Below are 14218 nucleotides of genomic sequence, written 5' to 3'. Positions count from 1 at the left end.
AAGGTTATAATCGAGCTGTGCAAAATGTTAGGAAGTCCAGTTCTGATCGCCACACTATAGGAAGGATGGATTGCACCAAAGGAGATGCACCAGGATGTTGGCTGGGCTCATGTATTCCAATAATAAAGAGACAAAAAAAATAAGCTGGAATTGTTTTCATTAGAGCAGACATGGCTGACTGGAGACCTGACTGAGGGGTACAAAATTATCACGAGGATAGACAGGTTCAATAGGAAGAAACATTTCCCCTTAGTACATGAGTCAATAATCTGAGGCTTATAAGGATCTAGTTAGGCCCCATTTAGAATACTGTGTCCAATTTTGGGACCCACACCTCAGGAAGGGCATACTAGCCCTGGAGCGTGTCCAGAGGAGATTCACACGGATGATCCCTGGAATGGCAGGTTTAACGTATGATGAACGGCTAAGGATCCTGGGATTGTACGCATTAGAGTTTAGAAGGTTGAGGGGAGATCTAATAGAAACTTACAAGATAATGTATGGTTTAGAAGGGGTGGACGCAAGGAAGTTGTTTCTGTTAGGCGGGGAGACTAGGACCCGTGGGCACAGCCTTAAAATTAGAGGGGGTAAAATTTAAAACTGAAATGAGACGACATTTCTTCAGCCAGAGAGCGGTGGGCTTGTGGAATTCGTTGCCGCAGAGTGCAGTGGAGGCCGGGACGTTGGATGCCTTCAAGGCAGAGATCGACAAATTCTTGATCTCAAAAGGAACCAAGGGCGACGGGGAGAGTGCAGGGAAGTGGTGTTGAAATGCCCATCAGCCATGATTTAAATGGCGGAGTGGACTTGATGAGCCGAATGGCCTTACTTCCGCTCCTATGTATTATGGTCTTATGGTCTAATCAGAAGACATCGACTTAAAATTTAGGGTAGGAGACTTGAGAAGATTTTTGTTCCTCAAATCCCTTTTACACAAAAGGTGGGGCGATCTGGAATTCACTGCCTGAAAATATAGAACATAGAACTGTATAGTACAGGAATGGGGCCCCTTCAATCCAACTGTTGTGCCAAAACAGGACACCAAATTGAACAAATCTCTTCTGTCTGCTAGTGGTCCATATCCTCCCATTCCTTGCATATTCACGTACTGAACTAAAAGTCCCTTAAAAGCCTCTATTGCATCTGCCTCCTCCATCATCCCTGGCGTTCTGTGTAAAAAAAACTTGCCCCTCACCTCTCTTTTGAACTTGTCCCCTTTCATCTTAAATCATGTATCCTAGTATTAGATATTTCAACTCTGGGAAAAAGATTTAGATCATAAACCCTATCTATGCATCTCATAACTTTACAGACTTCTGTCAAGTTTTCCCTCAGCCTCCACCATTCTAGAGAAAACAAACGAAGTTTTTCTAGCCTCTCCTTATAGCTCATACCCTCTAATCCAGTCGGCATTCTGGTAAACGTCTTCTGCACCTTTTCCAAAGCGTCCACATCCTTCCTATAATGTGGTGACCAGAACTGAATGTAATTCTTTAAATGTAGCCTAACAAAAGTCTTATAAAGCTGAAACATGACATCCTGACTCTTGTACTCAACTCCTTGCCCAATAACGGTATGCATGCCAGAAGCCTTTTTTACTGCCTATCTACTTGCACGGCCACTTTAAGGGAGCTAAGGACTTGAAACCCCAGCTTCCTCTGTACATGAATACTGTTCAGGGTTCTGTCAAAAGAGTGGTAGAAACAGAAACATTTAAGAAGTGTTCAGATAAACATTTGAAACACCATAACATACATTGATACAGGCTAAGAGCTGAAAAATGGAATTAGAATAGAGGTGCTTTATGACTAGTATGAACATGATGGGCTGATGGTACTCTTTCCATGCTGTAAAAGTCTACAAAGTTTATAAATACAATTATACTTCATTTCCTCATTAGTAGATTCATCCATTTAACTCTTTAACTGATCATACAGTTCACATTTCTTGTCAGAAACTTATTTTCTGAGTTTCCAAACTAATCCTTTGAAATGCTACCATGATAAATTACAGAAAAATCAGCTGTTGAAGGATGGAACTGGAGGCAATCTTTACTTCATTTTACTTGTACCATTTATTTCCAGAATTATAACTTACAAGCATATACCTCCTTACCCAACATAAACTACCCTCTCTGATGAAGGGTCTAGGCCCGAACCGTCAGCTTTTGTGCTCCTGAGATGCTGCTTGGCCTGCTGTGTTCATCCAGCCTCACATTTTATTATCTTGGAATTCTCCAGCATCTGCAGTTCCCATTATCTCTAAACTACTTCAATCTGTGTCTATCTACGGATTCACTAGCAATACCCATTTCCTATCAGTAAATAGTATTGAAACAATTAACATCCAGCATTTCCAGAATTGGCAATTTCTTTGCTCTCCTGGTGATCTCCAGAGATGAGGTGAGTAACAGGGGCAAATTCTCAGCTGGTTGGAGTCATACCTGGCATAGAGGAAGATCATGGTTGTCGGAGGTCAATCATCTTAGCTCTAGGACATCTTTGCAGGAGTTCCTCAGGCTACTGTCCTAGGCCTGACCACCTTCAATCGACTTCATCAATGACGTTCCCTCCATTATAAAAGGTAAGAAGTAGGGATGTTTGCCAATGATTGCACGACGTTCAGCATCATTCTTGACCCCTCAGATACTAAAGCAGAGCGTGTACAAACACAAGATCTGGATAACATCCAAGCTTGGGCTGACAACTGTCAGGCAATAGCAATCTAAATACCAGCCCTTGACATTCAGTGGTGTTACCATCAGCCAATCCTACACTACCAACATCTTCGGGGTTACAATTGACTAGAAACTTTATGTGACTTAGCACATAAACACAGCTGCCAGAAGAGCAGGTTGGAGGCTAGGAATACTGCCGTGACTAACTCACCTCCTGACTCCCCAAATCCTGTCCACATTCTACAAAGCAAAGTCAGGAATGTGATGGAATACTCCTCACGTGCCTGGCTGGGTGCAGCTCCAACAACTTTCATGAAGCTTGACACCATTCTAGGACAGAGCAGCCTGCTTGACAGGGGTCAGATTCACACGCATCCACTTCTCCCCCTCTGCTGAAGATTGGTACATCAGTATGTACTATCAACATGATGCACTGCAAAAATTCACCAAAGGTCCTCAGACACCACCTTACAAACCCATGGCCACTTCCATCTAGAAGGACAAGAGCAGCAAATACATGAGATCACTACCACCTACAAGTTCCCTCCAAGCCACTTACCATCCTGACTTGGAAGTACATAGCTGTTCCTTCATTGTCACCAGGTCAAAGTCCTGTAATTCCCTCCCTCAGTATATTGTGGGTCAACAGACAGCATGTGGGCTGCAATTGTTCAAGAAGGCAGCTCACCACTACTTTTTCAAGGGCAACTGGGGATGGGTAACAAATGTTGGCCTAGCCAGCAACACCAGCATCTTGTGAATAAATGAAAATAAGTACAAGTGCTTGTTAATAAGAAGGCTTTAATAAGACAATGCACAAAAGTATTAGGAACACAAGCATAGTTCACTGAATTTTAACTGGAAGAAATGACAAACGATTGAAAACCCATTCAGGTACAGAAAAATCTCTGAATGACCCAAAATGAAATTAGGGATTGGCTCCAAGACACTTAATGTCAAAGTTATTAACAAATGTGATTTCCAATATATCGGCCAACTTGACAGTAGATATGCAACATGGAGATCAATGAGGAGAGTTTCACTTTGATAGATATTTGATTTTTTTTTCAGAGAAAAATCAGCAAAGTTTGTATAAGAAATGGAAAAATTATTCTTTTTCAAAACAACAAGAACTACTTGGAGCAAAGGAAGGGGGAGGTTGCCTGTATATCTGATATGAACTTCCAACCTCAGGAGCAGACTAGCAGGTATAGACCAGGGGAGATAAAACAGGAGGCTGGAAGATAGCAAGCCAGGCAGCATCTGGAGGTAAGAAGCAGTGAACATTTTGAGCAGTACCCTTCAACCTCCTGGTTGTTTACCTCAGATTCCAGTATCTGCAGTTTATTTTTCATCTGGAGCTTCTCCTACCCCAATGTCACAAAGCAAGATCCTTGTTTGCATGTGTGTACAGGGTTTATGCAGAAATCCTGTCCAATTTGTGGTGACAAGAATGGCTGAAAGCTCTGGGGAAAAATAAGCCTCCCAAAGATATCCTGCTGAGATGACGTTTTACAAAAAAATTAAAACAAATTCATGCTAAATCATTTCAAAAGGTGTGCTATATTTGTTATCCTAAAGCTTTGCTGGTGATAAATAGATAATTGTGCGAGGTTAATGACATAACATCACTCAACATAAAATGGTACAGCAACTTTAGGCAAGGGTGAAAAGAATGTGTTAATTGTTAGTCATTGCCAAACATACTCTCTGGCTCTGAAAGCTAACTATTAGAAGCTGTGGATTCACATTTCCTCAGGGAGATGCTATAGCCATTATAATTTAACACTTCCACAGACTTAATGACATATTCCTGGGTTGGCAATTATTTCACTTGAAAAGTTTGCTTAACATGCAAAAGCTGAATTGACAAAAAGAATTTTTAAAGAACAGACTGTAACTACAATGTGCACATTTCACCTAAATTTCAACACTCAATTGAAATTAAGCACCTATAAAAGGTGCTATAAATGAGTGAATGATATTTCAGGCCAAGGACAAAAATCCCCATCTGATTATTTCACAAACTTATTGAATTATTTTTTTCTCCTGGACTCCTTTCATTACGTCACAATATCAAGATTGACACTTCCTTTGGGTTTCTTTTGTTGCTTTTATTGTGTTACCCAATTTCTAGCCCCTATTTGAAGAGCCTGTATCAGCTCAACAGAAACACTGCCAACAGTATAGTGCACACGAGCTACTTTTGTTTCTATCACAATGTAGTACTATTTTAGACTGACTTGACATTAAACATATTATTTTTCACTGACAATTATAAATTAATAGCAAGCATTATGCTGCTTCAGCTATGTGGATGGTAGTCCCTTATTAACTGAATAAAATTGAAAACTATCGACATGACACACAAAGACATGCACACTAATCTGTATTAAGACTGACTTTTTGTATGGAAAGTCAAGGGATGTCCTTCTGTATTTATTATTAAAATCATTTTTGCAGACCTGAATTATTATCTTTGATACTTACGGCAGAGAAGTTCGCATTTGCCATAACAAGAAATATACCAGCAAAATCAGCATTACTAATCCACATCTTAGAGCCATTCAGGACATAGTAATCTTTATGCTTTTCAGCACTAGTTTTCAAAGAGAATGCATCACTTCCAGACTCAACTTCAGACAGACAGAAGCTGCCAACCTAGAAGAGAGATTTTAAAAATAACCATTAAGTTGCCTGTAACATGCCAAATAGTCACATGATCTGCACTGTAGACTTATAATCTTAGAAACAGGAATGCTAATTTACAAATTAGTTAAATGTTTGAAATTATCCGAATTTTTTTTCTGTCTTCTTCTTAACTTCTTACACGACAACAATTCAAGATTTCACACTGAAGTTTTGATCTGGACTTGGGTATCTGCCAAGGGCCCCACATCTAGGAATAAATTATTATGTATATTTTCACACGGCATTCTGGGTTCCCAGACTTTTTAAACTGGGACAGCACGGTGGGTCAGTGGTTAGCATCACACAACAAGGGATCTAGGTTCGATTCCACCCTCGGATGACTGTCTGTGTTGTGTCTGCACATTCTCTATGTCTGCGTGGGTTTCTTCTCGGTGCTCCAGTTTCCTCCCACAGTCCAAAGATGCGCAGGCTAGGTGGATTGGCCACGCTAAATTGCCTGTAGTGTTCAGGTATGGGTAGATTAGGTGGGTTAGAGGGGGAATGAGTCTGGGTGGGATACTGAGGGCCAGTGTGGGCTTGTTGGGCTAAAGGGCCTGTTTCTACACTGTAGGGATGCTATGAATTCCATGAAAAAAACAAACAAAAAACAAACTTGGTTCTTTATCAGATTCCTGCTTTTATTGAATTACTGGCAATTAAAACAGTACGATAATAAAATGTGTTTATTGCAATAAAGCCAGACATAGTTACATTGATATTTTCCCATTATAAACAAGCTGCACTAATATATGGAAGAGGAAGAAGCAGGAAAGACCAATTAAAATCTAATGCACAAGTTAATTAATTATCAATAGTGACACAGCCTTTGACCTGAAGTGCTTCACAACCGTATCAGTTAGTTTTGCTGCCCATCCTACTTATCAGGTTAACTTGTTCTAATCTGAATGAACGTTGGGAGTATTTTTTGAAACTGGCAAGTTCTGAAATCTGACACACCCAATGTGCTGAGGCTGTTGAATTTGAAACAGCACACCTTTGTCAGTGTTAGATGTTTTTCTTGGCCCCATTGCACCTCCACTGTCCCACAGGCCGGTGATTGTTATAAGCACATAACATCTAGGCTAATACTTAGTGCTGTTAACGTGACAGGTATCATGTTTTAGGTGAGATGTTAAAACAAAGTGCCATCTAAGTTCTTAGATGAACATAGAAGTCCCAGGGCAGTATTCAAGAAATGCTGAGGAGTTTCTGGTCAATATTTACCCCTCAACCAAAACCATTAAACATAAATGATCTGATCACTTACGTCAGTTCTACTGGTGGTACCTTGTGTGCAAATTGACTGCACTTTGGTTTACATCATAACAGTGACTGCACTTTGAAAGTATGCAATTGGTTGTTGAGCAATAGTGTTGTCTTGATACATTTTTGAAAGTTGGGATGAGAAGTGCCATATACATACAATTATTTTAGATAGCTGAAATGGTCTTTCAAAAATTGGGAAATGGGTCATTGGGGACTGTATTAATATTTACAGAGGTTCTACAGAATAGTTTAAAAAAGGGCCAGGAAGAAAATACATGAAAGCTGAGTTGATTGGGTTAAGTCTTGACTTGCCACAACAGTCTGAACCACATTCATTACTAAAATTTAAAACTCTTCATGTCAAGATAAAAATACTCTAAAATAATGTTCATGCAAATTGTAATGATAGGGTTTGATTAATATGTAAACGAGCCTCTGAGGAAAGCTAAGATGTAACTGCAACTGTGATCTCAGTAGTCATTTATTAGTCTCTCTGCGGCAACGTTTGTTCCAAGAGGCATTCCAGGCATATGGCATGTATATTAGATGTTCAGATATTATCAGGCTGGACTTCCAAAAACTTCTTAAAAAAAAAAGACATTAACTGTCCAGCTCTAGTTGCTGTTCAAAAGGTGAAGGTGGTGGTGATCATGAGCGCATACACAGCAATTTTCATGCCTAATCAGCAGTGTTATTGATTTTTTTTCAGGGATGTATATTTAATTAGTTTGAAATTTGAATTCAATCAACTTGAAAATATACTAAATTAACACAGGAAAAATACGAAAAAATAAAGGCACGTTATTTCAGATTAAAGATGAACAGGAGAAGTATTTACAGATTACAAATAAGACCTGCAGTAAATTTGAAAAAAAAAATTCAGAACTACTTAAATAAAACACTGGTGCAGGGCTGGGTGATGTGTTGTATCTGCATGATGTGGGAGCTAGTAGATCCCACTGCATTTCAAAGCGACTGTTATGGACCAGACCAAACCCTTTCAAAATTTACTGAGGAGAGTCTAGACCCCATTTTTTAATCTCTTATTTTAAAAGATAGGTGTAAAGTAGTGTGTTCCAAATGCAATGCAATTGTTCAAAACTACCAGGCTTGAAACAAAACATGCTATTTGTACACTATAATTAAAATACAGGCAAATTTAAAATAAATGGATTGGCTTAACTGTAACTCTATCAAATTGCATAACTAAATAAATAATATATATTAACTACTACTAATTAACTTTTCCAAAATAGTATGATCCCATAAACACACCCTTAGCAAAGGCAAATTCAGTAAAATAGACTGACTGTCTCACATGTAAGTATAGCAGCAAGAGGACCGCAGTTTTTAGCCGTAACAGAGAGAGGAATAAGAGCTTCTAGATCCAGCTTCAAGCCCCAGCAACTGCTACTGAAGGCAAAAACTTAAAAAAAATCCTGGTTCTGTGGGAGCTTCATTCCCCCCATTCAGACGACTTCTAACATTCCAACTCTTTAAAAAACCCAAGGCCTCGCAAGCTGTTTACTTTATTGGCTTTAGGCAGACTGCTCGTCAACATTCCTTCATTAAAAAGAAACTTGTGACAAAATACATCTGTTAAAGCCATAGCATCATCACAGCAACCACATCTGTAGCAAGTGTTGGTTGTTTCAGGAACTCTGCCTCATAGTTGATGAGCTGGAGTCTGCGTTTTGAACATTACAACACAACACATCAGGAAGGAGAATTATCTGGATGCTCTATTTCAGAAATCCGTGAACACCTCTCAGATTAACTAATTCAAATTCAGTCAATGGTCAATGGCAGTTGGGTGTGATTATCACAGAGGCAGGTAGAGAGATCCAGGAAGTAGGGGTGAAGGAGCCTAAGCTCCTGATCTCATCTATAAATGCAGCAAGAATCTCAAACTGTTAGAGAAGCTCAGGGAGGCATAAAGAGGATGAGCAAACTGACCATAGCGCCATGGTACAGGGAGCCATTCAAGAGGAAGAGAGAAAAGAGAAATTTAGTTGTAATTTAGGATAATATAGTCAGGTGAATGAAGCTGTTCTCTGTGGCTAGGATGGAGAATCCGAAAGGCTGTGCCTTGCCTGGTGCCCAGGTTGAGGATATCTCATCTGAATTGCACAGAAACTTTGAGTGTGAGGGAAGAGATCCAGTTGCTGTGTTCCAGGTAGATACCAACAACATAGTAGAAAGAGGAAAGAGGTTTTGCTGAGAAGCAACGAGGAGCAAAATTAAAATGCAGAACCAAAACTGTAATAGTCGCCTGAGCCACAAGCTAATTCGCACAAGGTCAACATAATTAGAGATAAATACATGGCTCAAAGATTGGTGTAGGATAAACAGGTTTAAATTCTTGGGACAATGGCACCAGTTTTTGGGAAGAAGGGAGCTGCTATGACAGAATGGGCTCCACCCAAATTCACTAGGACTCTGGTCCCAGCATAATCAGAACTAGGGCTGCAGATAGAATTTAAAATTAAACAATGGGGGGTGGGTTAGAATTTTAAATTAAATAATAGGGGGTGACTTCAGCTGCATGGAGAATCAGAAAATCAAAAGTAAAAGGAGAAGGTAGGATTCCAGGTTACTGGTGAGTTGATTGTTACCAGAAAATGAAAGGAAGGGACAGAATGTGTGAATATACCAAGGAACCATAACAGTATAGAGAAATACAATAATAAAACAAACTTAAAGACTTTGTACCTTCATGCACGACGCATGTGGAATAAGGCAATGAATAATGGCACAAATTGTAGTAAACCATACAACCAGATAGCCATTCCAGAAACATGGTTACAAGGAGCTCAAAACTGGGAACTTAACATTCAGGAATATCTGACCTGTCAGATAGACAGTTGAGATGAAAAAGGTGGTAAGGCAGCATCTTTTATATAAAAAAAAGACAGACAGTTGTGAAAGACGATCTAGGCTGGTAAGATGTACAGTCCATTTGAGTAGAAGGAGAAAAAAAAAAATAGCAAGGGAAAGATGACATTGATAGGGGAGTAGTGTGCAAGGCCCCAAACAGTAACCATTACTGTTTGGAAAGACCATTAATTAACAAATAATAAGAACATGCAAGAAGAATAAGGCAATAATTGGCTGTGACTTTAATTTTCATGTTGATTGGGTTAACAAATTGAAGAAGGTAGCTATAACAATAACTTCATACAGTGCATTAGGCATAGTTGCCAAGACCAATGTTATGAAGCCAACCAGGGAGCAGACTATCTTGTATCTGGTAAAGGGTAATGAACCAGGTTTAATAAATGACTTCTGGCTAAAAGATCCCCTAGGAAGTAATGATCATAACATGATGAATTTAATATTCAGTTCAAGAGAATATGGGGTTGGAACTGCGTTTAACTTAAATAAAGGGAATTACAATTAAATGAGGATAGCATTAACTAAAGTGAATTGGGTAGGTAGGTTGAGATTACAAGATGTAGAGCTGGATGAACACGGCAGGCCAAGCAGCTTCACAGGAGCAGGAAAGCTGGCGTTTCGGGCCTAGACCCTTCCTCGAAATTTTCTGAAGGAGGGTCTAGGCCCGAAACGCCAGCTTTCCTGCTCCTGTGAAGCTGCTTGGCCTGCCGTGTTCATCCAGCTCTACACCTTGTAATCTCAGATTCTCCAGCATCTGCAGTTCCTACTATCTCTGGGTAGATAGATTAGCAGGAAAGACAGTAAGTAAGCAGTGGCAGACACTTGAGGTAATTCATGACTCTCAGCAAAAATACATCCTAATTAGGAAGAATGATTCTAAGTGAGGGATAAACCAACCAGGGCTAACCAAGGATGTTAGAGAGTAGTAAGCTGAAAGAAAGCAAATAAGAAGGCAAAAACCAGTGATAGCTCCAAAGACTGGGATAATTCAGAATCTAGCAAAGTAAAACTAAAAAGATAATAAAGACAGAGAAAATAACATCTTCAAGGGCAAACCAGGGAGGAATATAGAAGTGGAAAACAAAAACCCTTCTTTAAAAATATACATAAAAGGAAAAAAAAAAAAGAGATTAAAGTGAACATAAACCCCTTAAAAATTAATCTGGGGAGATTGTTCATCAAATTAAGGAAATGGCAGAGGCATTAAACAGATAATTTTGCATCAGTGTTTACAGTGGATACTTTGAATATTCCATTAATGCTAAAGAGTATAGGAGGGCATTAAGTACCATCACCATCATTAAAGGAGAATTTGGAAAATAAGTGAGGCTAAAGGCAAATAAAGTTCTCTGGCCCTGATGACTTGCATCCTGAAATTATAAAAGATGTAGCTACGGAGATATGTGGATATATTGCTTGTAATTTTTCAGAAGTCCCTGGATTCTGGAGAAGTAACAGAGGATTGCAAACCTGCTAGTGTGATAGCCCTATTCAAAAAAGGAGAGAAGTAAAAAGCAGGTAACTTTAGGCTGATTAGCCGAACATTTATTGTTGGAAAATGTATTGGAATCAATTATTAAGGAAGTCATTGATCATTCAGAAAATCATAATCTAATCAAGCAGAGTCAGCATGGCTTCATGAAAGGAAAGTCACATCTGACCTAATTTATTAGCATTTTTCAAGGAAGTCTCTACCAGAGTGGAGGGAAGGAAATTAGTAGATGGGCGGTATTCGGACTTCCAAAAGGAATTCAAAGTACTCCCAGAAGGTTAAGTCATAAAATAAAAACCCATGGTAGTCAAGGTAATATATTGGCACTGGTAGAGAATTGGCTCATGGGTCATTAACAGCAAGTGGTGATTAGGGGTTTTTTTTTAGGTTGGCGACCTGTTACCAGTTGGGTTAAACAGGGATTACTGCTCAGACCTGCGCTGTTTACAATGTATATATTAATGACTTGGAGGGAGGAAGTGAATGCATTGTAGCCAAACTAGTGCAGACAACACTAAAATAGGTGAAAAGGCAGATGGTGAGGGGGATACAGATTGTTCAGAGAAATACGGGCAGGTTATTGAAATGGGCAAAAAAAAATTGGCAAATGCAGTATAATGTGAGAAACGTGAAGCTGTTCATAGTATCATGTAAATGGAAAAAAACTGCAAATAGTTGCAAGACAAGGGAACTTGGGGTACTTGTGAACAAAACACAAAGTTAGCACTGATGCAGCACTTAATCAGGAAGGCTGATGGAGTGTTGGAACTTATTTCAAGTGGGTTGAAGTAGAAGAGTAGGGAAGTCTTAATATAATGTATAAGGTACTAATGAGATCACATCTGAGCAGTTCTGGTACCCTATTTATAAAAAGATATTTCTTCACTGGAGGCATTCAGACTTTGCTCACTGGGATGATCACTGGTATGGAGTGATTGTTTTATAAGCAAAGGCTAAACAGGTTGGAACTCTACTCACTGCAGTTTAGAAGAATGAGAGGGGATCTCATTGGAAATATATAGGATTAAAGGGCTTTACAGCGTAAAGTTGAGAGATGTTTCCCCTCATGGGAGAGTCTAGGGCCGCAGGGCATAATAATTTCAGAATACATGGTTACCAATTTAAGACTGATATAACAAGGAATTGCTTCTGAATGAGAGTTTTTGGAACTCCTTGCCATAGGGTGATAAGGGCACAGTCCTTGCATATATTTAAGGCTGAGATAGATAGATTCTTGATCAGTAGGGGAATCAAGGGCTATAGGGAAAAGGCAGAAAAGCGGGCATGAGGAACGTTGACCAGCCATGATCCTACTGAATGGCAGAGCAGGCTCAAGAGGCTGAATGGCCTACACATGTTCCTATTTCTGATAGAGTTGTGTTCAGTGATGTTCAGATTTAAAATCAATGAATCCTATGGCAGACTACTATCATTCGACATTACAGCCAATAACGTAACTTTTTGAGAATGATACTGCTGTAAGTTAATAAACATGGTAATCAATTTGCATAAACCACAGGTGAACAAACAACCAGATAATTTGGTTTTATTAATTTTGGATGTTGGGTAAATGTTGATTAGGACAAAAGGAGCAAACTCCATAATTGGACAAAGGAGTGCCAGAGTTTTCTTGCATCCACTAGAGTTAACCGATGAAGATTTGACTTATGTTTGAAAGGAGTCACTAATGCCAGGAGCAGTAGTCCATCAAGTATCAGTTTAGATTTTTGTACTCAAGTGTCTGCAATGCGTCTTGAACTTAACTTTCTAACTCAAAAGCAAAAATAACAAAGAGGCACAATTAACATTTGGAACCAACAAGAGAAGATCACTGACATGAGAAAAATATACACTATATTTGAGTACATATATTCAAACTGTGCTAACTCCCACAGTGTTGACAACTCTTACTTTCAACATCAACTTGTGATTGAGAAATTAAACAAACAGTTTACACCACTCTGGCCTCATGATATCCTATGTTTGTTTTCCATTTGTGTTCTGAGTGGAGAGGTTCTGACAGGAGATGTGACCAACTTTGTGGATAGGGCAAGCCTTCTGTGCAATGCTTTCTAAACTGAGACAATAATTGTGGATCTATGTTTGGTACTAAATATCTCTTCTGATTGAAATTCCAAGATCCTTAGCTGGTGTTGCTGGATTTCCCCCAGAAAAACCAGTGCCACACAGTGGAAACTACTCCACTATCTTACCACAGAACACGGATGTTAGATCCCTGATACTATGATATGGTTGAACATTAGGCGTACACATATACAACACAGAAACAAAAAAAAACGAAAAACAAAACAAGACTAATAGCAGCATTGCTGAGAAAGAACAGAAATATATTAAGAATCATGGGCAAATAGAACCATCTCCATATTCTATAGGTAACATATAATTCTGAAACTCATACAATAAAAGCAAAGGTTTTAAGAAAAGTTTAATTAGCTTGCATGCAAGTTTGCTTTCACTGTACTTGTTGCATCCACAGATTTTGACTATTTAAGGAAAGGTACAAAGTGCAATGGGAAAGTACTGCTTCAATTACAGCAATGCAGGAATATCAGTTCATGAGCAATCATGATTTTGTAGTTCATTCCTTTGCCTGGGAAAAAAGGAAAAAGTGGAGGTTATAAGTAACAGGAGCAGGAATATGCCATTTGGCTATTGAGAGTGCACTTCCAGTCAATAAGCTAATGGTTGATCAGATTGTAGCTTTAACTCAACTTTCTTGCTTAGTGCACATTAGCTTTGAGTTCATTGTAGATCAAAAATCAGGCCAGTAATTCAGACTTGAATATATTCAATGACCCATTTCCCCTGCTATCTGTAGAAGAACATAAAGACTAACAACGAGGAAAACAAAATTCACATTTTTGTCTTAACTCGAAGACACCTTAATTTAAAAGGTGCATCTCCTAGTTCTACACTCCTCACAAGTATCAAATCAAATAAATAATTATGTGCAAGTAAAGTCAAGATTTCCTATTGTCCAAGCAAAAACAGAAAATCCTGACAGTACTGGAGTGAGACCAGAGACTCAGTATTTGCACATGGTCTAAACGAATTGAAAAGCAAGAGGTGCAGTATGCCAAAGTCACCGCCCTGCCTTAACAGCTACTACTGAAGTAATGTTTCCTGAGTTACTGCAGCAGACTGTTTCCAGTTTCCTTATTGGTTAAGTTTCAAAT

The 14218-nt window shown here is 39.0% G+C and overlaps 1 protein-coding gene across 2 annotated transcripts in view; it reads right to left on the bottom strand.

Moving 5' to 3' along the window:
• LOC125461719 (short/branched chain specific acyl-CoA dehydrogenase, mitochondrial) overlaps positions 1-14218 on the bottom strand; it is a 70134-nt gene that overhangs the window by 23936 nt on the left and 31980 nt on the right. For both annotated transcript variants that reach the window (XM_048550791.2, XM_059653074.1), the window contains one exon: positions 5168-5338. In XM_048550791.2, coding sequence (XP_048406748.1) covers positions 5168-5338 — 171 coding nt within the window. The remainder of the gene's footprint in view (positions 1-5167; positions 5339-14218) is intronic.

This window comes from Stegostoma tigrinum, chromosome 20 (assembly GCF_030684315.1).
Source record: "Stegostoma tigrinum isolate sSteTig4 chromosome 20, sSteTig4.hap1, whole genome shotgun sequence".
NCBI lineage: Eukaryota > Metazoa > Chordata > Chondrichthyes > Orectolobiformes > Stegostomatidae > Stegostoma > Stegostoma tigrinum.
This window is presented reverse-complemented; position numbering and strand designations above follow the sequence as displayed.